Source organism: Pleurodeles waltl, chromosome 1_2 (genome assembly GCF_031143425.1).
Source record: "Pleurodeles waltl isolate 20211129_DDA chromosome 1_2, aPleWal1.hap1.20221129, whole genome shotgun sequence".
Classification (NCBI taxonomy): Eukaryota; Metazoa; Chordata; class Amphibia; order Caudata; family Salamandridae; genus Pleurodeles; species Pleurodeles waltl.
In genome coordinates, this window is record NC_090437.1 from 51484101 (window position 1) to 51510773 (window position 26673).

Consider the following 26673-nt stretch of genomic DNA (forward strand, 5'->3'; position numbering starts at 1 on the left):
ATATCTATAATTGCTTAAATGGTGTGCCAGGCTAGAAGCCTCATAGCCAAGGAAGTACTGCTTAGTGTCAGTTAGTGCAGCTGTTGTCCTCTGATCTGTAACTGTCTTCAGTATTTGGATTAATGAATTCGCTGAAAGTAGTGTGCAAAGTGAGCATTTTTACAGGGCTCTTTATAAGTGGTGTTAATCTGTCCCCAAGGTTCTTCCTTGGTCAGGAAATGCTGTTAAATGCAGTGTATGTTATTATATTTTCAAATAAGTGTAAGTGTACACGTTATGTCTTTTATTGTGCTGTTTTGAAACTATACAGAATTTGAAGCTTCATTTTTAATTATTTAATTATTTTTTACTTTGTTCTACTTTTGCTGCATCCATGGGCCGACCCCATTAAAATTAACTAGATAAATTGTTAGTAACATCAAATAGCTACGATAAAAAAGGTGCTTTCACACGAATCTTAATTTTTAGTGTGACTGTCGCCTCTTCATATATATATATAAATATGTGAAATACCTAGACTCGTATGGTAGTGGTCTCACTATGTGCTGGGAAGAAAATAAATATTCCGCTTTTAAAGCACATATGCTCTATAGCATCCTCTATCTTTTTCTTTTCTTTTCAGGGATCACAGTAGGATTCTAGTGGGCGATAGCCGGGGAAGAGTGTTCAGCTGGTCTGTCAGTGACCAACCTGGCCGCTCTGCAGCTGACCACTGGGTGAAAGATGAAGGGGGAGACAGCTGCTCAGACTGCACCGTCCGATTTTCACTTACTGAGAGGCGTCACCACTGCCGGAACTGTGGACAGCTCTTCTGTCAAAAGTAAGTAAAGCTAGTTTTTCTTGTTAAATTGCTGTGCAGCACCTATTACTGTGTATAATAATCTTGTTACATGCTGTGCACTATTCTAACATCTGATGTTTGGGTCCAAAAGTCTACGAAATAAACTTTTATTTTGGTTGTCCACCAGCAGGACTAGCCATAATGTTGAACATAAGCCCCCAAAACCCCAGATACCATTCATCAACCTTAGATATTATTTCCCACCGGTGAGTTGGGAAGCAAGACCTAGATCTGTGAGTAGAGAGCTTTTAATGGTGCTCAGAACACCACCAAGGATGCTTTGCAAACAGGAGGCAACACCAACAAACTGTGATGAGAGTGGTTGGACATCGAAAAAGCCAAGACCCTTTGGTCCTCAACCATATGAGGTCCAGGCTGAAGGTTAATGTTTAAGACAAAATTGTCTGAAATATAATTTTTGAGATTTAAATTATGGAAATCAAGTTTTGCCCAAATTGTCATCGAAAATATGCTACTGGTACCATTTATGTAATCTAGGCAGATCCTATATTGAAGTCAGAGGACTGTGTAGGGTTCTGTTCATTTGAACCTAAGGTGCAAGGAGAAGCAACACTGAGCATATCGTGCTGTAGTCCATAATTATGATCTAGAAATGGTGCAAATACATCATCCTTTTTTGTTTATCATGGGTTGCTTTCAAGACAAGAGACCGGAATGCACTGAGAGCACAGAAGAGGCAGGGTGGGGGGGGGGGGGGGGGGGGTAATAATGCTAGGACTCTGGTGTCAAGGATAAAAAATCATGTAATAAAGAAGTATTGGATTTGGACACGTTTTATCAATGTCAAAAACAGTGATATCTGCATTGCCTCATGACAAAACGTTTCAGACTCCAAATGAAATATGTTCCTTTAATCTTGAAAAACACAGGCAGTGGAAAAAGGTTGTCAAATAGAAAAAACCTTTTGACTCGAAGCTGCTTACCACCACCAGTAAAAACCTAAAGGGTAATCGTCCTGACTTCTCAGTGTGTTCACAATCGAAAATTGACTGCTGAAAAAAACAATGCACCTTTGAGGTCCGTCAGCATCGAAAAACACAACCTCCTTTAAGCCTCCATAGCATCCGTACCGCACAAGAAGAGCTTTAATGAGGCATTGAGCTCATAAAATCCCTCACAAAACAGGTCACAAAAGATCAAGGCATGTCGTAGACGCACAGAATTGTAAGGCTAAAGGCAGATAACTTACACCCACACCGGAGGATAGATAGTATGAGGAAGAATACACAGGGGGAAAGACATAGTCAGCCTCAGAGTGGGGAAGAGGATACTTATGAAAATGAATCCGGAGAATGAAAATACATGGTGAAATGAAGAGACTGATTTCTTGCTGAAGGAGATAAAAGCATATCCATCAAGACTGTACCCACCAGGTAATATGGCTACATGCTAGAGAAAGCAGAAAACATGTGGGGCAACTAAAATGGGACCAGGAGGAATAATGCTTTCTCCTGAAAACTCTAAACCTTTTACAAAGAAAGAGCCAGTTTTTACTTGTGCTGCCAAGCATGTCCCAGCAAGGAAGGAGGTCTTCAAAAACACTTAAGCTTACAGAGCCGTAATGCATAGAATTGAAAAGATTTGTAACCAGTCATCACAAGACGTTTTGTGTTGGCAGATTCAATAGTATCAATAGCAAGAAATAGATCCAGCAGTCTAGCATCTTCTGTCCACCAGATAAGCACAGCAGTATACTGACTGGAAGCGGGGGGGGCAGAACATTGAATGAGCTACTGCTTCTCAGTGGTGTATTGCAAATTCCAGTACACTGTTTATTTGTCACGGTCATTGAGCTGGAGGCAGGCAGGTGGTGGGTAAAAAAAAAAATCACTACAGAGTCACCAATACAGAGTTCTTATCCTGAAAAATTGACATGGTTTATGAAGAGGTCTCAAGATAATAATTTTCTGAATTACGCTTGAGAATGTAATTCTGCAGTGTCTGATACATTTCCTTGTTGATAAACTGAGATATGCAAACCTCAGAGTAAATTTATCAGCAACTGCTCTGTTCATAAGCGGTGCAAGAGCAAAGAAGATTTTTTGTTTACTAGTCATTAACAGAGTTGTGGAAGGACCATTCACTATAGAATTTATGCATCTTGTTAGCAAGGTTAATGAAGATAGTTTGAAGTGATTAACTTTAAGCTTGCTTTTCAAATTACCCTTACGACATTACAAAGGATTAGGGAATTTCGAGAAATGGTGCAAGAGCTTTATCCATTCATTCATAAAGATAAATTAGTAATGAGAATACATCCAAAATGTATTCCTCGGGTAGAACGTGCAGATGATCTATCTCACACGCGAAAGACAAGTGGGTCAAGCAGTTTGAAATCATTGGTTTGGCACTACTTGCTCTGCACCTCTTCCTCTGCAGGTGGTAAGCACTGGTGTACAATCTATTCACAAATTAACATGTAAAACAAAACTACCCCCACCTTTTCAATACAATCCAAATCTGTTCACAACATGTGAATCTAGAATATATTGATGCTGCAAAGTCAACTAGCTACCCACCTATAACAAGGGCGTTAAAGCTTGCAGCTCATAGAATCATGTGGACCCTCTAACACCCTAGGTGAAGGACGGAAGTTACTGCAAATACAAAAATACTGAATTTAACATACCTAAGTTCAATACATGCACATCAAGGAAGAATACTACCGGGCAAAAGGGCATTGTGGGGTTACCGTTGATGTCATAGTCAGTCTGGCTATGGTCGACACCAAAATTAAACTTGATTTATTTTGAAGATTTTCGGATCCAGTCACTAGATTAAAGAATAATGCACAATATGTGAATACAAAATAGTTTCAAACTGCAGTGCCTTTGTTACAGGGAATAACTTTCTCATTATTGATTGTGCCTTTTTTGATTATTTTTTTCATTTTTTTAGGTCTGGCTTGACAGTACATCTGCCAGCAGACCTTAGATGATCAACCCAAAAAATGAGCTTCGGGGAGAGGAGGGGCTTTGGCTCCACACACTTGTTGATGGGCAGGAGGACGTTCTGACCCAGCAGAAGCTGTGTGCTTCCATAAAAGTAGTGCTTCCCCTCCATGCAGCTGGGATTATTTTGTTTACCCAGTTTATTGAACCAGCGTTTGTCTGCCTCGATAAGGCTCACATGCATAATGCTATTACCGAATCGCAAATAGAGAATCCGACCCCATTCGCACCTATGGGCCTGTTGTGAATGTTTTTGCATTTCCCAAATTACAAATTCCAGTTAGGAATTCGCAAATTAGGAAATACAAATCCCAGGGTGCTGGGGGCCTAAGGCCCCCTCTGCTGCACCCCAAAAGTATTTTTACGGACATGTGAAGCACACACATGCCTTAGGGGGCATGTGTGCGCTGCATGTCAATTTTAAAAATGCATTTATAATGCATTTTTTAAATTTGCACATGGTTACCACCAAACTTTAATTTGTGGTAATTGCATTTCCTAAATGCCCAATTCGCATTTAGGAAATGCTTGATACATGTGCTTTGGAAATCGCAAATAGGAATTTTCTATTTAGAGAATCGCAATTTGCGATTCTCTGAATGGGGTCGCAATTTTAAGGAATCGCTATTTTAGCAATTCCTTAAAATTGCACTGCGAATGCCTTTCATACATCGTGAAAGGCATTTTTGTATTCGCAAATGGCGGAATTTTGCAATTCGCACCGTTTGGAAATGCAAAAAAGCTTGATACATCTGGCCCATAAAGTATAAGCTTTCAATGGGATTGAGTTTGACCTTTAGGGGGTACACAGGACGTTCTAATGCTGCTAAAAAGTCTTGGATTGGTAGATAATGTATTGTTAGTTTTTCTCTGGCAGAAGGGAGAAAGGCAGTCATGAGGAATGTATTGCTATTTTCAGTCCTAGCATACACCTCTTCCCTATCCATAGTTAACCTCAGACTTCAGAATGCAGTTTTGTGTTTGAGAGCAGTATGCGATTCCCAGAGTTACATGAAGCTACATGCATTTGCACTTTCTTTTACAAGACACTCTCTGAAAGCATTGCGTGTTTTTTTTTCATTTTAATTCCTACAATGCCTTCATTGGATTTTAAAGACTTGTGCCTGGTCCAAGCGCAAGAATTGCAGACGGTGTGAAACGTAGCAATGTTTATGAAATGTGTGCATAATACCAAAAACCTCTTTTTATCTGTTTCCAAAATGTGAATAGTGAAATATGCTTTCTGTTAACGACAAAGTAGCTGCACTTGATATTAGACTGTATGAAAATGGCCTCCATGAAAGCACTTCTTCAAAGGTGTATATTATCCAAAGTACGTTCATGGTGACTCAGTTATATGTGGAGCACGTTTTTAGAGTGAATCTCATCGAGGAACTACTCCAGAAAATGTATAGGGACTGATTGCAAAACAGTTCAAGAGTCATCTAAAACATCCCCTGTGAAACTAGCAGATGATTAAGATGCGGAAAATATTTATAACTTGCGGCTTTCGGATACCGGATACATTAAAAAAATGAGCTGTTATTGGGGCATGTGTAAACGTATTTTTGTTTGTCAACAGCGTGACCAGTAGCAGAAAATAGGCATTGGTTGAAGCGTCACAGTGCTGGGTAGTTGTGAAGATGCTATTTGTCAGGCCGCCGGATACATATCAGAGAATATTATTTAATTGCCTGTTGTATGTGTAGTGGCAGTGTGTGTGATGAGCCGCTAGCAGTGTGTGGGTGTCTGCACTGAAACAGCAGGTGCTGCTGCAGGATTGAGGAATATCTGCAGTTATTGTTGAGTTAAAGCATTGTGCAGCAGGCACAGTTGCAGGACAGATGCATTCGTCACATTGGCGAGTGCACACATGGCAAAGTCAAAGGGTGCTACCAAAGAAAACTCTGGATCCCTGACTGAGCCACAAATGGGTTTATTCACTGTGAAATCAAGTGCTGCTGCAGACTTGAGGTACATCATCTGATCTATTTCTACATGCAAGGTGTGTACGACGGAGGTGCACTGGCAGTGTGTGCATGAACCTTTGTGCTGCAATAAGAGTGAGTTACGTTATCAGACATGTGTGTGCATGTGATTAAGCACTGTGTTAGCAGCAATGGCAGACACTGGTTGTGTTACAACAACCTATAAATATGTTTTTGTAGGGCAAATCTTTTCTGGATTCACACGCTGTACATTTGTTGGGTCCGGAACACTCTCCTTGGGGAAACATCCCCAACCACGACTCTGGAAAAACGAAGTCGTGAACAACGAAAGCGGAACAACGCTTTCATTAACCATGACTTCGTTGTTCTGTGCCTTAACCACGCATGAGCTGAACAATGCACATGTGTGGTTATGGCACAGAAGAAGGGAGTCGGCTTCTTCATCGTTGGAGGATGCGATCAGGTAAGTGGGTCTGGAGCTGTTTTAGGGGTGGGGAATTTTTAGTTTTAGGAGGGCTTGGGTCGCAGTAGTTTTAGGGGGTTGGGGTATTTTTAGTTTTTGGGGGTGGTGGTAGTTTCAGGGGCGTGGGTGTAGGAGGCTGGACTGGCTTGTAGTGAGTACCTAGGGGTACTTGCACCTTGCACCAGGCAGAGTTATCCCTTATTAGTGTATAGGGTGTCTAGCAGCATAGGCTGATAGATAATGGTAGCTTAGCAGAGCAGCTTAGGCTGAACTAGGAGACGAGTGAAGCTCCTACAGTACCACTTAGTGTCATATGCACAATATCATAAGAAAACACAATACACAGTTATACTAAAAATAAAGGTACTTTATTTTTATGACGATATGCCAAAGTATCTCAGAGTGTACCCTCAGTGAGAGGATAGGAAATATACACAAGATATATATACACAATACCAAAAATATGCAGTATAGTCTTAGAAAACAGTGCAAACAATGTATAGTTACAATAGGATGCAATGGGGACACATAGGGATAGGGGCAACACAAACCATATACTCCAAAAGTGGAATGCGAACCACGAATGGACCCCAAACCTATGTGACCTTGTAGAGGGTCGCTGGGACTATTAGAAAATAGTAAGGGTTAGAAAAATAGCCCACCCCAAGACCCTGAAAAGTGAGTGCAAAGTGCACTAAAGTTCCCCAAAGGACATAGAAGTCGTGATAGGGGAATTCTGCAGGAAAGACACAAACCAGCAATGCAACAACGATGGATTTCCAGTCGAGGGTACCTGTGGAACAAGGGGACCAAGTCCAAAAGTCACAAGCAAGTCGGAGATGGGAAGATGCCCAGAAAATGCCAGCTGCGGGTGCAAAGAAGCTGCTACTGGACTGTAGAAGCTTAGGTTTCTGCAGGAACGACAAGGGCTAGAGACTTCCCCTTTGGAGGACGGATCCCTCACGCCGTGGAGAGTCGTGCAGAAGTGTTTTCCCGCCGAAAGACCGCCAACAAGCCTTGCTAGCTGCAAATCGTGCGGAAAGCGTTTTTGGATGCTGCTGTGGCCCAGGAGGGACCAGGATGTCGCAAATTGCGTCAGGAGACAGAGGGGACGTCGAGCAAGACAAGGAGCCCTCTCAGCAGCAGGTAGCACCCGGAGAAGTGCCAGAAACAGGCACTATGAGGATGCGTGAAACGGTGCTCACCCGAAGTCGCACAAAGGAGTCCCACGTCGCCGGAGAACAACTTAGGAGGTCGTGCAATGCAGGTTAGAGTGCCGTGGACCCAGGCTGGACTGTGCACAAAGGATTTCTGCCGGAAGTGCACGGAGGCCGGAGTAGCTACAAAAGTCGCGGTTCCCAGCAATGCAGTCTGGCGTGGGGAGGCAAGGACTTACCTCCACCAAACTTGGACTGAAGAGTCACTGGACTGTGGGAGTCACTTGGACAGAGTTGCTGGATTCAAGGGACCTCGCTCGTCGTGCTGAGAGGAGACCCAGGGGACCGGTGATGCAGTTCTTTGGTGCCTGCGGTTGCAGGGGGACGATTCCGTCGACCCACGGGAGATTTCTTCGGAGCTTCTAGTGCAGAGAGGAGGCAGACTACCCCCACAGCATGCACCACCAGGAAAACAGTCGAGAAGGCGGCAGGATCAGCGTTACAGAGTTGCAGTAGTCGTCTTTGCTACTATGTTGCAGTTTTGCAGGCTTCCAGCACGGTCAGCAGTCGATTCCTTGGCAGAAGGTGAAGAGAGAGATGCAGAAGAACTCGGATGAGCTCTTGCATTCGTTATCTAAGGAATCCCAAGAGACAGAGACCCTAAATAGCCAGAAAAGAGGGTTTGGCTACCTAGGAGAGAGGATAGGCTAGCAACACCTGAAGGAGCCTATCAGAAGGAGTCTCTGACGTCACCTGATGGCACTGGCCACTCAGAGCAGTCCAGTGTGCCAGCAGCACCTCTGTTTCCAAGATGGTAGAGGTCTGGAGCACACTGGAGGAGCTCTGGGCACCTCCCAGGGAAGGTACAGGCCAGGGGAGTGGTCACTCCCCTTTCCTTTGTCCAGTTTCGCGCCAGAGCAGGGCTAAGGGGTCCCTGAACTGGTGTAGACTGGCTTATGCAGAAATGGGCACCAAATGTGCCCATGAAAGCATTTCCAGAGGCTGTGGGAGGCTACTCCTCCCCTGCCTTCACACCATTTTCCAAAGGGAGAGGGTGTAACACCCTCTCTCAGAGGAAGTCCTTTGTTCTGCCATCCTGGGCCAGGCCTGGCTGGACCCCAGGAGGGCAGAAGCCTGTCTGAGGGGTTGGCAGCAGCTGCAGTGAAACCCCAGGAAAGGCAGTTTGGCAGTACCAGGGTCTGTGCTACAGACCACTGGGATCATGGGATTGTGCCAACTATGCCAGGATGGCATAGAGGGGGCAATTCCATGATCATAGACATGTTACATGGCCATATTCGGAGTTACCATTGTGAAGCTACATATAGGTAGTGACCCATATGTAGTGCACGCGTGTAATGGTGTCCCCGCACTCACAAAGTCCGGGGAATTGGCCCTGAACAATGTGGGGGCACCTTGGCTAGTGCCAGGGTGCCCTCACACTAAGTAACTTTGCACCTAACCTTTACCAGGTAAAGGTTAGACATATAGGTGACTTATAAGTTACTTAAGTGCAGTGTAAAATGGCTGTGAAATAACGTGGACGTTATTTCACTCAGGCTGCAGTGGCAGGCCTGTGTAAGAATAGTCAGAGCTCCCTATGGGTGGCAAAAGAAATGCTGCAGCCCATAGGGATCTCCTGGAACCCCAATACCCTGGGTACCTCAGTACCATATACTAGGGAATTATAAGGGTGTTCCAGTAAGCCAATGTAAATTGGTAAAATTGGTCACTAGCCTGTTAGTGACAATTTGAAAGAAATGAGAGAGCATAACCACTGAGGTTCTGGTTAGCAGAGCCTCAGTGAGACAGTTAGGCACCACACAGGGAACACATACATATAGGCCACAACTTATGAGCACTGGGGTCCTGACTAGCAGGGTCCCAGTGACACATAACAAACATACTGAAAACATAGGGTTTTCACTATGAGCACTGGGCCCTGGCTAGCAGGATCCCAGTGAGACAGTGAAAACATACACTCACAAACAGGCCAAAAGTGGGGGTAACAAGGCTAGAAAGAGGCTACTTTCTCACAGTGGGTTAGGGGATTTTTAGTTTTTCGGGGCGGGGGGTCGGGGTAGTTTAGGTTTTAGGGGAGGTGGAGGGTCGAGGTAGTATTAGGGGCGGGGGTGGGGGGTTGCAGTAGTTTTGGGGTGGAGGGTCGCAGTAGTTTTGGGGTGGAGGGTCGCAGTAGTTTTGGGGTGGGGTATTTGTAGTTTTTAGGGGTGGAGTTGGGGTAGTTTAGGTTTTAAGGGGGTGGGGGGTCACTGTAGGTTTAGGGGTGAGGGTCGCAGTAGTTTTAGGGGTGGGGATGTTTTTTTTTTTTTTAGTTTTTAGAGGCAGTGGTGGGGGTCGGGTACTTTAGGTTTTGGAGGGTTGGGGGGATCGCAGTAGTTTTAGGGGTGGGGTGGGGGGGGTTGCTGTCGTTTTAGGGATAGGGTTGGGGTTCGGGATTATTTTTAGGGGCGGGGTGGGGGGCTCGGAGTATTTTTTAGTTAATAGGGGTGCGGTGGGGGTCGGGTAGTTTATGTTTTATGGTGTGGCGGGTTGTGGTAGTTTTAGTGGAGGGGTTGTTGTAGTTTTAGGGGCGGGGTAGGGGGTCGGGTACTTTAGGTTTTAGGAGGTTGGAGGGTTCACAGTAGTTTTAGGGTTGGGAGTCGCAGTAGTATTAGTGGTGGGGTGGGGGTAGTTTAGGTTTTAGGGGGATGAGGGGGTCACAGTAGTTTTAGGGGTTGGGGGGTCGCTGTAGTTTTAGGGACGGGTGGGGGGGTTGGGGTATTTTTTGTTTTTAGGGGTGGGGTGGGGGGTCGGGTAGTTTAGGTTTTAGGGGGGTTGCAGTAGTTTTAGGGATGGGGTGGGGGGTTGCTGTAGTTTTAGGGATGGGTTGGGGGTCGGGGTATTTTTAGTTTTTAGGGGCGGGGTTGGGGTAGTTTTGGGGGAAGGGGCGGGGTCGAGTATTTTTAGGGGAAGGGGGTAGTTTTAGTTTTAGGGGTCGGGTGGGGGTAGTGATAGAATTGTGTTTAGGGGTTGTGGGTTGACGTACGATTGTTATAGGGGTGGGGGAATCAGGGTGGGGTGAGTCTCATGCTGGAACCACGCATTCTGTTCCACTCATGCTTTTACCAGGAATGCCTTTACAACAAAAAATCTTTGTTAATGCATTCATGGTAAAGGCATTCGTGGTAACAACACGGTCGTTGTTCCGACCGCGTTGTTTAGGCATGCGTGGTTCCAGCATTCGTGGGTCCGACTCCTATTCCTCTCCTTGTATTGTAGTCCTTTCTTGCTTTCCCTTATTTTTTGTGGATGGGCGTCAATGGTCCCCACCATTTGGTGCTTGTTACAACCTCCTTTGATGTCAGATTGCCTCTCTTGAAGTACCCACTCTTGGTCACCAGCTTCAGATTTTTATTTCCGCCATGGAGTCTGGAAGCATTGTAAAGGTCTCCCAACACCAAGCCGAAGAAGAAGGTATAATAAACAGGATTTTCGTCGAGGAAAATGGACAACATAATGACCATAACATAGTAAGGGACCTTTTACTAAGAGGTTCCACCAAATGACAGGAAACAATCAAAGTAAGTGAAACTTGCATTGAGGGAAAGGAGGAGAATGTAGAAGAACAGTGGCAAGACCTAAAGGCACATACACCCAGTGAAGCTTAGACACTTATCAGTCGAGGCCATCGCCTCGGTTGATATTGATGTGTACAATCAGCTGGTTAAGAAAGGTGGCAGAACAGTATAGAGTCCAACTGGAGGAGGAAAAGTTGCAGACGTTTCCTATTAGAGACACTAATACCCTCTCAAAATTAAATATAAGCTAGTTCCTTCCAGTGCTCCCAAGCATCTTGGATCAGGGAAGAGAGGCATTTAAGGAGCCAGCAACCTGCTTGTCAATGACTCCCAGGGTTGAGAAAAATGCATACATTCCTCTAAGGACCCACCATACATTCAGGACAATGTGGTGGGAGATTCCATCATTGTGGACACAGCTGGAAAGCAAGCAATTATACCAACCTACTCCGGATAGAGACAGTAAAAGGATAGAAATGGTGGGAAGAGGTTGCAGCAACGCAATGGCGCATAGCAAATTTTAATGCAGCACTTAACAGGTATGCACCTCTGAACTGGGAGTAGATGGCAGAGTTAATGAAACACCTGCCATAACAATACTAGAAGAGGGAAAGTTCCCTTGCTGAGTAAGGAAGGAACATAGCCAACTATACGTCAGCATTGGATGCCAGGGACACAGCAAGAAGACAACTGGTAACAGGACAGCCTTAAGGCGCCATATGTGGCTAAGAATCTCGGGGTTCAAAAATGAGATGCAGGCCAACATTATTACAATCCCTTTCATAGGAAAATACCTGTTTGGAAATACAGCAGATGACACACTGCAACAAATCAAATAAACATTTGCAATGCAATAGGCCTCTCATTTGCTTGAGTTATAGCTGTTGGCATTGTAAGTTCATACCTGGACTTTTCTTGTCACATCAATTGGTCAACCCTGCCTTATAATTTTGTCTTTTCCTACCATTTAATTCCAGTGGCCCTGCATAGAACTAAAGCACTTCCTCTATCTGCAGCAAAAAATGAAAATGTTGGCATTTAGCATCCTAATTGAAATCTGCCATGCTAATTCCAGTAGAATATCACTTTCACCACCCCACCATCAGAGTAACTGGCTGGCTAACACAGTTCCTCCCAAAAAGACACAAGACAGCCACAGAGGAGGAATAAACTGGAAGGGTCACCCAAACATATCAAGAGTGTTCAAACAGTCCTAGTGTGATCTAGTGTAATGAGGATGTTAAGATGACCTGAATTAGGGTAATAATTGTAATAAGGATAGATTATTAAAACATATACAATTATCATATAAACCTTTATCAGAAATACGTGTTTGGGGTTTGGCTGTAATGTTTGAAACAGCTCCTAGAGGGCACCATAACAAAATATAATTTGTAAGAAACATGGTCACGTACCCATATTGTTTATCCCCCCCGAGGGGATAACCGCATGAAAAAAACAAGAGAAATGAATGTCATGTAACCAATTACTTAGTCCCTAGAGAGCATTTTTAGGGCTAGCAGACCTACTGCAAAGATGTACAAACTTCTCCCAGCTATAAAACAAAAGTTCGGTCCATAAGAAAGCTTAAAATACACTGAATGGAGGGATGGGTTATTATTGTGTGGTCCCCACTAACCTAGCTGGGGACCCAGAGGTTGTAGACTGAGCGTTTTGAAGGGGGTCCTAATGTCCTAGGACCACCACAGGCTGGGTTATGAGCAAAACTGTTGTGTAAAAGTAATGCCCTACAAAGCATTATGGGGCAAGTTTTAGTGCTGGAATATTATAGTAAGTTGACTGCAATGCTCAGAACAGCCCATAGGGGACACCAGAATAAAAATAGCATTTGAAGGAATATGGTCATGTAACCATACAGTCTGCCCTTAGAGAGCATAACCACATGAAAAAAGAATGGGAGAAAGTGCAGTTTAACCATATATTTAACCTCTCTGGAGAAATTAGTGCACAATACATTTTCAAGGCTAGCAGAACTATTGCAATTATATTACAAACAAGGCCCATAAAACATAACTTCTCCCAGCAATAAAACAAAAGTTCCAGCCACTCCAGAGCTTATAAAGATAATCAAGGGTGGGAGGTGTTATTATTTTGGAGTCCGCACTAACATAGTGTGAGGACCCAGCGACGATGTAGACACAAAGAGCACATTGTGGTCAATGTTTTGAAGGTGGTCCCTCTGTCCTACTACCACCACATGCTGAGTTATGAGTAAAAATGTTTTGTAACAGTAATGCCCTGCAAAGCATTATGGGACAGGTTACCAGGCCACGAATATTTTAATATGACTGTAATGCTTAGAACAGCCCGAGAGGACACCACAATGAAAATAGCATTTGTAATAAACATGATCATATAACTATATAGTTAGCCACTACAGGGAATAGCTACACAAAAAGGAAATGGCAATAAATAACGCAGTGTAACCATATATGTAGCCCCTAGAGGGTGTAGTGCATTACATATTTTCAGAGGTAGCAGGCCTATAGCAATGATATTACAAAAAAAAGGCCCTTAAAATACAAGCTATTCCCAGGTGTAAAACAAACGTTGTAGCCCTGAGAGCGCCTAAACAGACACTGAACGGTGGAAGGGGTTATTATTTTGAGGTCTCCACTAACCTATGCGGGGACCCAAACATGATGTAGACAGAAAGATCATGTTGTTGTGAACGTTTTGGTGGCGTTCCCATTGTTCTAGGACCACCACAGGCTGTTCTGAGCAAAAATGTTATGTAAAGGTAATGCCCTGCAAAGCACTATGGGTCGACGTTTGCAAGTGCAGTGAATATGGTAGTATTGGCTCTCCCACTGTGCCGGGAAAGCCCTTTTGCTTTGAGGATTTCTGCTTTACCAATTTCAAGTGTTTTTAAGGGGAGAGCCACAGGAAATGACTGATTAGGTACCTTGTGAACAATGTGACCAGCGTTTCAATACCACTCGGGTTCATGCTGTTGTGCCTGATCGCACTGTGAGCGCCATCGCCGCCATGCAGCACGAAGAGGACCGACAAAAGAAATTGTTTGCCCACTATATCAGCAATCGTGCAATAATCCATGTAACAGGGTCACTCTGTAAGGCATGACAAAACAGCCTCAAGGTGGGACAAACGTAAAGCATTTACCAATGACATCAAGTGATTTTTAAAAGGCAAGCCCATAAACAAATGAAAGTGATGGGCGTGAGGTGGGCATGGTTAAAAGCCCACAATGCTTACAACAGGTCAGATCGCTTGCTGGCTTGACCTTAGAAGATAACGACACAGCCAAGTCAATGGTGACCGTACAATTTAGGGGCACCAGAGAAAGGGGGCCATCCTCATTAGAAGACACACAGGAAGAGGAAGGTTTCAAACCCTGTCGTCACACCAAATCTTCCAGTACACGGGCCAGGCGCAAACAGCCACACCACATTGACAAATCTACAAGCCACAGAGACAGGCCTTGCGCAGGCAAGTGAGGGGGAAAAAGCTAGCTTTCAAGAGGAGAGGCAACAACACACAGGTGGCAAACTAAAATTGGACTCCATCCATGCACAAAACCTGTGGGGGAGAGAACAGGAGACTTTCTCCAGGAGTGGAGGGGAGGTCACATCGGACAAATGGATTCTCAACATAATATAACACAACTATGGCACAGAATTGAAAAACGCCCACCAACGCAGGGCCCAAAACATAACGTCCACACAAAGGAAGAAATTAACTGTCTTCAAAAGAAAGCGAAATAGCTGCTGCTAAAACAAGCAATAGAAAAGGTACCCTTAATAGAAACAGAGAACAGTTAAGAAGTCTACTCAGCATACTTCCTAATACCGAAACCAGACAAATCACTTTGCCCCACTAGACCTAAGCTTGCCAAACCAGTTCATAAAATCACAGAGGTTCACAATGACAACTCTACAGGAGGTTATTCATCATATCAAACAAAGGGTGTACATTGCAACCATAGACTTAAAGGACAGACATCTGTCTGCACATTCTAATGACTCATAGGCAAAAGAAGTTCCTGTGCTTCATAATAAACAAACCACACTACCAATTCAGAGTGGTGCCCTTTGGCATTATGTCAGCTCCCAGAGTATTCACAAAGTGCTTCACGGCTGTAGCCACTCTCTCAAGAAAAAAGGGAATGCATGTATAACCTTACTTAGACAACTGGCTGGTGACAGCAAGTTCCACACACAAGTGCAGAGAGCATAAAAACAGTGATGACAACACTACACAGATTGGGATTCACAATAAATATGAAGAAGTCTTCCCCTACTCCGGCCAGGAGAAACTCTTCCTAGGAGCAAGAATAAACACAGCACAAGCAAGGGCATTTCCATGTGAGAAAAGAATCTTGCCGATAACACAAGAAGCTCTCAGATACCAGATGAGTCAATCTCTGACAGTGAGGTCTGTGGGTAGATAATTAGGAATGATGTAGTTCGATGGCATCTGTCGCTGTAGATACGCATGTTTTGCAATAGCTCGCCATCTGGTGTTGGGCCGGAGTGTTACAAGTTGTTTTTCTTCGAAGAAGTCTTTCGAGTCACGGGACCGAGTGACTCCTCCTTTTGTCTCCATTGCGCATGGGCGTCGACTCCATCTTCGATTGTTTTTTTTCCGCCATCGGGTTCGGACGTGTTCCTGTCGCTCCGAGTTTCGGAACGGAAAAATAGCTAATTTCAGAAGATTTTCGTCGGTATTGTTGCGTTCGGGGTCGGCGTAGTTAGATTCAACACCGCGCCTAAGATCGAAGAGCTCCGGTGCCCTTTGGGGTAATTTTTTCGATCCCCCGACGGGGCCTGGTCGGCCCGACCGCGTGCAGAAGAACGCCGATGGAACGGACCCCGTTCCGTTTCTGTCCCAAATGCCACAATAAATACCCCTATACAGACCAACACTTGGTCTGCAACCTGTGCCTGTCACCTGAGCACAGCGAAGACACCTGCGAGGCCTGTCGTGCGTTCCGGTCCCGAAAAACTCTCCGAGACCGTCGAGCCAGAAGACTTCAGATGGCGTCCGCGCCGACAGCCCACCGGGAGTTCGAGGAACAAGAAGAGGAGGGATCCTTTTCGATCCAAGAATCGGACTCCAAAGGATTCGACAATACACAAACCGTGAGTAGGACGTCGAAAACCACTCAAAAGAAGATTTACAAGGCCCAGGGGACGCCACTGCCATCAGGCCATGGCTCGACCCATAAATTCGGTGACCGACCGTCGGCACCGAAAAAGGCCCAAACAGTGCCGAGATCGTCCGACTCCGGTCGAGACACCGGCACGCAGCCTTCTCGGGACCGAGAAAGTGCTGGAGACAAGCATCGACACCGAGATACCGGGGTAGACACGGCTCGACGCCGAGACAGCGGCACCGAAGAAGATCGACGCTGAGAGATTTCGGCCCCGAAAAAGAAAAAAGTCACCTCGGAGCCGAAAATAGATGCAGACAGGGTTTCGGTGCCGAAACAAACTGCAACCGACCCAGTTTCAGGCTCTTATACAGAAGAGCACTCGCTAATCTCCCAAATGCAAAAGCATAGGTTTGAGGAAGAACTACACTCAACGGATGTAGACCATACGCAAAAGCGTATTTTCATACAGTAGGGGACAGGAAAAATAAGCACCCTTCCCCCTATTAGAAGAAAGAGAAGATTGGAGTTCCAAACTGAACAAACACCACAAACAAAAGTGGTGAAAAAAGTTACCCCACCACCCTCTCCTCCACCTGTGATTAACGTCTCACCAGCACAAACTCCATCACATTCCCCAGCTCACACCACCATGAGCCAGGGTGACCAAGATCAAGACGCATGAGACTTATACGACGCCCCAGTGTCAGATAACAGTCTGGAGGCATACCCTACGAAGCCATCTCCACCAGAGGACAGCACTGCGTATTCTCAAGTGGTGGCTAGAGCAGCACAATTTCACAATGTAAGCCTCCACTCAGAACAGGTCGAGGATGACTTTTTATTCAACACACTCTCCTCCACCCACAGCTCCTACCAAAGCCTGCCTATGCTCCCTGGTATGCTCCGGCACGCAAAAGAAATCTTTAAGGAGCCGGTCAAAAGTAGGGCAATCACACCAAGAGTGGAAAAAAAGTATAAGGCGCCTCCTACAGACCCGGCTTTCATCACTACACAGCTGCCACCAGACTCCGTCGTTGTAGGAGCAGCTAGGAAAAGGGCCAACTCCCACACATCTGGAGATGCACCACCCCCAGATAAAGAAAGCCGCAAGTTCGATGCAGCTGGTAAAAGAGTCGCAGCACAAGCTGCAAACCAGTGGCGCATCGCTAACTCCCAGGCACTACTTGCGCGCTATGACAGAGCCCATTGGGATGAGATGCAACATCTCATTGACCATCTGCCCAAGGACCTACAAAATAGGGCAAAACAAGTGGTTGAGGAGGGACAGACCATTTCCAACAACCAAATCCGCTCCTCCATGGACGCTGCAGATACAGCTGCACGGACAATTAATACATCCGTAACTATCAGAAGGCATGCATGGCTCCGAACGTCTGGATTTAAACCAGAGATTCAGCAAGCAGTTCTCAATATGCCTTTTAACGAAAAAGAACTGTTCGGTCCAGAAGTGGACACAGCGATTGAGAAACTCAAAAAAGACACGGACACTGCTAAAGCCATGGGCGCACTCTACTCCCCGCAGAGCAGAGGGAATTACAGCACATTCCGTAAAACACCCTTTAGAGGGAGGTTTCGGGGTCAAAGCACACAAGCCAGCACCTCACAGGCAACACCGTCCAGTTACCAGGGACAGTACAGAGGAGGTTTTCGGGGACAATATAGAGGAGGGCAATTCCCTAGGAATAGAGGAAAATTTCAAAGCCCCAAAACCCCTACTACTAAGCAGTGACTCACATGTCACTCACCCCCTCCACACAACACCAGTGGGGGGAAGAATAAGTCATTATTACAAAGCATGGGAGGAAATCACTACAGACACTTGGATTCTAGCAATTATCCAACATGGTTATTGCATAGAATTTCTACAATTCCCTCCAAACATACCACCAAAAGCACAACATTTGACAAAACATCATTCCAATCTCCTGGAGATAGAAGTGCAGGCACTATTGCAAAAGAATGCAATCGAATTAGTGCCAAACACACAAATAAACACAGGAGTTTACTCACTGTACTTTCTGATACCAAAGAAGGACAAAACACTGAGACCAATCCTAGACCTCAGAATAGTGAACACATTCATCAAATCAGACCACTTTCACATGGTCACACTACAAGAAGTATTACCATTGCTAAAACTACACGACTACATGTCAACTTTAGACCTCAAGGACGCGTATTTCCATATACCAATACACCATCGCAATTCAAGGTACTGCCTTTCGGATTAACAACCGCACCAAGAGTCTTTACCAAATGTCTAGCGGTAGTCGCTGCACACATCAGAAGGCAGCAAATACATGTGTTCCCATATCTAGACGACTGGCTAATCAAGGCCCATTCGTTAATAGAGTGCTCAAATCACACAAATCAGATCATACAAACCCTCTTCAAACTAGGGTTCACCGTCAACTTCACGAAATCCAACATTCTGCCGTGCAAGGTACAACAATACCTAGGAGCCATAATAGACACAACAAAAGGAGTAGCCACTCCAAGTCCCCAAAGAATTCAAAATTTCAACACCATCATACAACGCATGTATCCAACACAAAAGATACAAGCAAAGATGATATTACAACTCCTAGGCATGATGTCTTCATGCATAGCCATTGTCCCAAACGCAAGACTGCACATGAGGCCCTTACAACAGTGCCTAGCATCACAGTGGTCTCAAGCACAGGGTCATCTTCTAGATCTGGTGTTAATAGACCACCAAACTTACCTCTCGCTTCTGTGGTGGAACAACATAAATTTAAACAAGGGGCGGCCTTTCCAAGACCCAGTGCCACAATACGTAATAACAACAGATGCTTCCATGACAGGGTGGGGAGCACACCTCGATCAACACAGCATACAAGGACAATGGAACGTACATCAAACAAAACTGCATATAAATCACCTAGAACTACTAGCAGTTTTTCAAGCACTGAAAGCTTTCCAACCAATAATAGTTCACAAATACATTCTCGTCAAGACAGACAACATGACAACAATGTATTATCTAAACAAGCAAGGGGGGACACACTCCACGCAGTTAAGCCTGCTAGCACAAAAAATTTGGCGTTGGGCAATTCACAACCAAATTCGCCTAATAGCACAATTTATACCAGGGATCCAAAATCAACTCGCAGACAACCTCTCTCGAGATCACCAACAGGTCCACAAATGGGAAATTCACCCCCAAATTCTGAACACCTACAGGGAGTGCAGAATTATTAGGCAAGTTGTATTTTTGAGGATTAATTTTATTATTGAACAACAACCATGTTCTCAATGAACCAAAAAAACTCATTAATATCAAAACTGAATATTTTTGGAAGTAGTTTTTAGTTTGTTTTTAGTTTTAGCTATGTTAGGGGGATATCTGTGTGTGCAGGTGACTATCACTGTGCATAATTATTAGGCAACTTAACAAAAAAAAATATATACCCATTTCAATTATTTATCATTACCAGTGAAACCAATATAACATCTCAACATTCACAAATATACATTTCTGACATTCAAAAACAAAACAAAAACAAATCAGTGACCAATAGAGCCACCTTTCTTTGCAAGGACACTCAAAAGCCTGCCATCCATGGATTCTGTCAGTGTTTTGATCTGTTCACCATCAACATTGCGTGCAGCAGCAACCACAGCCTCCCAGACACTGTTCAGAGAGGTGTACTGTTTTCCCTCCTTGTAAATCTCACATTTGATGATGGACCACAGGTTCTCAATGGGGTTCAGATCAGGTGAACAAGGAGGCCATGTCATTAGATTTCCTTCTTTTATACCCTTTCTTGCCAGCCACGCTGTGGAGTACTTGGACGCGTGTGATGGAGCATTGTCCTGCATGAAAATCATGTTTTTCTTGAAGGATGCAGATTTCTTCCTGTACCACTGCTTGAAGAAGGTGTCTTCCAGGAACTGGCAGTAGGACTGGGAGTTGAGCTTGACTCCATCCTCAACCCGAAAAGGCCCCACAAGCTCATCTTTGATGATACCAGCCCAAACCAGTACTCCACCTCCACCTTGCTGGCGTCTGAGTCGGACTGGAGCTCTCTGCCCTTTACCAATCCAGCCACGGGCCCATCCATCTGGCCCATCAAGACTCACTCTCATTTCATCAGTCCATAAAACCTTAGAAAAATCAGTCTTGAGATATTTCTTGGCCCAGTCTTGACGTTTCAGCTTGTGTGTCTTGTTCAGTGGTGGTCGTCTTTCAGCCTTTCTTACCTTGGCCGTGTCTCTGAGTATTGCACACCTTGTGCTTTTGGGCACTCCAGTGATGTTGCAGCTCTGAAATATGGCCAAACTGGTGGCAAGTGGCATCGTGGCAGCTGCACGCTTGACTTTTCTCAGTTCATGGGCAGTTATTTTGCGCCTTGGTTTTTCCACACGCTTCTTGCGACCCTGTTGACTATTTTGAATGAAACGCTTGATTGTTCGATGATCACGCTTCAGAAGCTTTGCAATTTTAAGAGTGCTGCATCCCTCTGCAAGATATCTCACTATTTTTGACTTTTCTGAGCCTGTCAAGTCCTTCTTTTGACCCATTTTGCCAAAGGAAAGGAAGTTGCCTAATAATTCTGCACACCTGATATAGGGTGTTGATGTCATTAGACCACACCCCTTCTCATTACAGAGATGCACATCACCTAATATGCTTAATTGGTAGTAGGCTTTCGAGCCTATACAGCTTGGAGTAAGACAACATGCATAAAGAGGATGATGTGGTCAAAATACTCATTTGCCTAATAATTCTGCACTCCCTGTATTTCAAACTCTGGGGAACACCTCAAATAGACTTGTTTGCGACGAAGGAGAACGCAAAATACCAAAACTTCGCATCCAGATACCCACACAAACAGTCCCTAGGCAATGCCCTATGGATGAACTGGTCAGGGATATTTGCTTACACTTTTCCTCCTCTCCCTCTCCTTCCTTACCTGGTAAACAAACTCAGTCAAAACAAACTCAAACTCATATTGATAGCACCAACTTGGGCAAGGCAACCCTGGTACACAACGCTGCTAGACCTATCAGTAGTACCCTACATCAAATTGCCCAACAGGCCAGATCTGTTGACACAACACAACCAAAAGATCAGACACCCAGATCCAGCATCGCTGAATCTAGCAATCTGGCTCCTGAGATCCTAGAATTCGGGCACTTACAACTTACCCAAGAATGTATGGAAGTCATAAAGCAAGCCAGAAGGCCATCCACCAGGCACTGCTATGCAAGTAAATGGAAGAGGTTTGTTTGCTACTGCCATATTAATCAAATACAACCTTTACACACAACTCCAGAACATGTAGTGGGCTACTTGCTTCACTTACAAAAATCTAACCTGGCTTTCTCTTCCATTAAAATACACCTTGCAGCAATATCTGCATACCTGCAGACTACCTATTCAACTTCCCTATATAAGATACCAGTCATTAAAGCATTCATGGAGGGCCTTAGGAGGATTATACCACCAAGAACACCACCTGTTCCTTCATGGAACCTAAATGTTGTCCTAACTAGACTTATGGGTCCACCTTTTGAACCCATGCACTCCTGCGAAATACAGTTCCTAACCTGGAAGGTTGCATTTCTCATCGCCATTACTTCCCTAAGAAGAGTAAGCGAGATTCAGGCGTTTACAATACAAGAACCTTTTATACAACTACACAAGAATAAGGTCGTCCTAAGGACTAATCCTAAATTTTTGCCAAAGTTTATTTCACCGTTCCATCTAAATCAAACAGTGGAACTTCCAGCGTTCTTTCCACAGCCAGATACCGTAGCTGAAAGGGCACTACATACATTAGATGTCAAAAGAGCATTAATGTATTACATTGACAGAACAAAGAACATCAGAAAGACTAAACAACTATTTATTGCATTTCAAAAACCTCATGCAGAAAACCCAATATCAAAACAAGGTATAGCCAGATGGATAGTTAAATGCATCCAAATCTGCTACCTTAAAGCTAAACGACAGCTGCCCATTACACCAAGGGCACACTCAACCAGAAAGAAGGGTGCTACCATGGCCTTTCTAGGAAACATCCCAATGCAAGAAATATGTAAGGCAGCCACATGGTCTACGCCTCACACATTCACCAAGCACTACTGTGTAGATGTGTTATCCGCACAACAAGCCACAGTAGGTCAAGCCGTATTAAGAACATTATTTCAAACTACTTCCACTCCTACAGGCTGAGCCACCGCTTTTGGGGAGATAACTGCTTACTAGTCTATGCAAAACATGCGTATCTACAGCGACAGATGCCATCGAACTGAAAATGTCACTTACCCAGTGTACATCTGTTCGTGGCATCAGTCGCTGTAGATTCGCATGTGCCCACCCGCCTCCCCGGGAGCCTGTAGCAGTTTGGAAGTTAGCTTCAACTATTTGTATATGTATCATCTCAACCTTAAATAGGTACATACTTAGTCACTCCATTGCATGGGCACTATTACTACAATTCAACTCCTACCTCACCCTCTGCGGGGAAAAACAATCGAAGATGGAGTCGACGCCCATGCGCAATGGAGACAAAAGGAGGAGTCACTCGGTCCCGTGACTCGAAAGACTTCTTCGAAGAAAAACAACTTGTAACACTCCGGCCCAACACCAGATGGCGAGCTATTGCAAAACATGCGAATCTACAGCGACTGATGCCACGAACAGATGTACACTGGGTAAGTGACATTTTCATTCCTGCTTACCACTAATACCACATGCAAGGTTACACATAAGATCAATCCAGGCGTGGGTTCGATACCTGTGGTCACAGACAATGGGGAGTTGGGAAGAGAGTGCAGTTGGCATGCAGAGAATACAGTTGTAAATGAGATGGTGGCGTAAAGAGTGTAACGGCAGGAAGACCCTTCATGATGCCAGCTCCAACAGTGACTATCACCACAGATGCCTTACATATGGGATGGGAAGCTCATATGGAGAAACTCAAAATCAGTACAAAACACATGAATCTGCTGGAGTTGAAGAACTTGCGACTCCTCCTCTCGATGATAATCCGCATGGGCATCGCGTCGTTTGTTCTATTGTTTCCTTCCGCCCTCGAGTTCGAACATGTGTTCCTCTCGCTCTGGTATTCCTCTGCTCGGTCTATTCCGAGCTGTTCATTTCCGTCTTTATTTCAGTGATGGTACTGTAATTCGATCGTAGTTTCTCTACCTAACGTGGTTGGCAAACAGAAGTCCGGGCACTCATGAATAAAAGTTCAGTTAATCATATACTCTGTGTCTTGGTATCTTGTTCACAGTCATCCAGCAAAGGTCGGACCAGGATACAAATGCAAAAAGTTCAGTGTATTCTTGAGATGAAGTGTCCATTTAGAGCAACAATAACCATGAAGTATCCATTTAGAGCAACAACAGCCAACACGTGGTTGGACCCAAAGAGAAACTTAATCTCAAAGACTTCATCAGGGCTTATGCAAGTATTGTGTATGACCACAGTTCCTGAAACTTATAAAAAACTCTCCTGATAACCTAACCGGCATAGCATCCCGTAAAGCAAAGTCCAAATTATAGCACATATTCTTAAATGGTGTGTGTACACACCTGTGAGTACCTTCATAAGTTAAAAGGAGAAGGACCCCGTTCCTTGTCTCATGCGGCGCTCTCATGTGTTGCCGCAGGAGACAAGGAACGGGGTCTCACGAATGTGAACGCCACCCACAAGTCCTTCACCAGTACTTTCAAAGGTGGGGAACACCACAAATAGATCTGTTCGCCACAGCAGAAAATTCAAAATGCCAACATTTTGTGTCCAGATACACACACCCTCAGTCCAAGGGTGATGCTCTATGGATGAATTGGTCAAGGATATTTGCTTATGCTTTTCCGCCTCTCCCAGTCATTCCGTCTCTAGTTCGCAAACTGAGACAAACTTCACTTACAATGATCCTTGTAGCTCCCACATGGGCATGTCAATCTCGGTTCACAAACTTCTGATTCTGTCTGTAGTTCCTCACAAGAAGCTCCCCAACAGGCAAGAACGTCTTATTCAAAGTCAAGGTCTGACCAGACATCCAGCTCCCAAGACGCTCAACCTTGTGATATGGCTCCTGAAGTCATAGAGTTCGATTACTTAAATCTTCCACCAGAAGGCCTGAATATTCTTAAAGAGGCATGTAACCCTACAACTAGACAGTGTTATGCTGCACAATAGAAACATTTTGTATGCTACTGTCAACCTAATCACATTGATCCACTGAAAACCTCAATCCAAGACATTGTTTGCTATCTGCTGCATTTGCAAAACGCAAACATAGCATACTCATCTATTCGTCTTCATTTAGCAGCTATAGCTGCTTACCTCCAAAACAGACAACATGTCTCTTTATTTAGAATTCTGGTTATCAAACCCTTCATGGAAGGTCTTAAGAGTAATTTCACCCAGGGTTCCCCCAGCACCAACCTGGAACCTTAATGTTCTACTTGCTAGGCTCATTGGTCTACCTTTTGAGCCTATATATGCATGCCTGTTACGATACCTCTCATGGAAGGTAGCCTTTTTAGTAGCTATCACTTCCCAAACACATGTAAGCGAACGTCCGGGTCTAACGTTAGAAGAACCATTCTTCCAGTTACGCAGACATATTCGTTCCTCGAACAAACCCAAAATTCCTTCCAAAAATAGTTTCACAATTCTACATCAACCAGTCAATTGAGTTACCAGTCTTTTTCCCACAACCAGACTGAGTTGCAGATAGAGCTCTTCACACACTAGATGTGATGTATTATATTGACAGAACCAAACAGTTTAGGAAATCCAAACAACGTTTTGTAGCATTTTCCCATATAAAGATAACCCAATGTAAAAAAAAATGGTATAGCCAAATGGATAGTCAAGTGTATTCAAACTTGTTATGCCAAAGCCAAAAGGCAGTTATCTATTACCCCCAAAGCGCATTCCACCAGAAACAATGGTGCTTCTATGGCCTTTTTAGGTAACATCCCAATACCAGATGTATGTAAAGCTGCTACTTGGTCTACACCAAATACCTTTACTAAACACTATTGTGTAGATGTTTTAGCACATCAACAAGCCAATGTTGGCCAAGCAGTGCTCAGAACACTTTTTCAAGCAACTCCAACTCCGACAGGCTACTGCTTACTTGGAGGGCACGGCTTTACAGTCTATGCAAAACATTTGAATCTACAGTCACACAAGCCATCGAACGGAAAATGTTACTTACCCAGTAGATATCTATTTGTGGCATGTACTGCTGTAGATTCACATGCACCCTCCCTTCTCCCCAGATGCCTGTGACTGTTGTAGTTGCATTCTTATAAAATTATTGTATATATGTAAATGCATTGCATGGACATCGCTTTTTCTGTTACTCTCTGTACACTACTTACCTCACCCGCCAGTGGGAAAACAATCTAACAAACGACTTGATGCCCATGTGCACTATCACCAAGAGGAGGAGTCACTCGATCTCGTGACTTGAAAAGATTTTTAGAAAAAAACAACTTGTAACACTCAGGACCCAACACTAGATGGCGGACTTATGCAAAGTATGTGAATCTACAGCACTACATGCCACGAACAGATGCCTGGTGGGTAAGTAACATTTTTCTTATCAGCTATCTTATACACCTGTTAGAAGAAGGCCTAAATTATGTGTCGTTAAAAGTACATCTGCCAGCGATAGTAGCCTACAAAAGGGGATGTGTAGGGAGAAGTTTGTCCAAACTGCGTTTCTATCTGCCATGATGTTGCTCCGCAGAGTATGTGAGCTATAAGCCGTTACCATTCAGAAACCGTATGTACAAATACAGAGTAGTCATGAGAACTGACCCAGGCTTCCTCCCGAAGGTCATATCATACTTCTACATAAACCAAGTTGTTCACATACTGAGGTTTTTTTCAAGAACCAAAGACTCAAGCAGAAAGAGCATTACACACACTGGACACCCGCAAGGTGATAATGTATCACATAGAGAGAAAAAACAGCAACCCTGAAATAAAAGCGCTTTTCATATCATTCGCACACAATAACAAAGTAGAACCAATTACAAAGAATACCATTGCAAGATGGATAACTCAGGCAATATAAATGTGTCACAAGAGAGCTTGCATACAGCTAGAGCCAAAACCAACGGCACATTCGACAAAAAAGAAAGAAGCAACAATAGCCTTTTCGGCCAACGTTCCAATTAACGACATATGTGTGGCAGCCTCATGGTCGTCAGTACGCATGTTCACAAAGCACTACTGCATTGATGTATAGTTAAACAGAGAAGCACATGTGGGACTAAGGGTCCTGAAACATCTATTTACAAGCTCAACCTTATTTCCAACCCAACAACCTCAATGAAAGAAACAACACAAAATCAATTAAACACTGCATGTGAATCCAGAAAAGATTCACACTGCAAAATGAAATGGTTACTTACCTGTAGGAGTAGTTTTGCAGCTTGAGGAATTTTTTGATTCACATGTGATCCACTTGTCTCCCCATGAAATGAGGCGATACAAATAAACACGACACATTAATAAGAGTACAGGCAGAGGAAGCCCACAGGCCTTTAAATA

At 44.3% G+C, this 26673-nt stretch overlaps 1 protein-coding gene across 3 annotated transcripts in view; it reads left to right on the plus strand.

Moving 5' to 3' along the window:
• The window catches only part of WDFY3 (WD repeat and FYVE domain containing 3), a 1200521-nt gene that overhangs the window by 1139069 nt on the left and 34779 nt on the right, over positions 1-26673 (plus strand). For all 3 annotated transcript variants that reach the window (XM_069236246.1, XM_069236255.1, XM_069236264.1), the window contains one exon: positions 623-820. In XM_069236246.1, coding sequence (XP_069092347.1) covers positions 623-820 — 198 coding nt within the window. The remainder of the gene's footprint in view (positions 1-622; positions 821-26673) is intronic.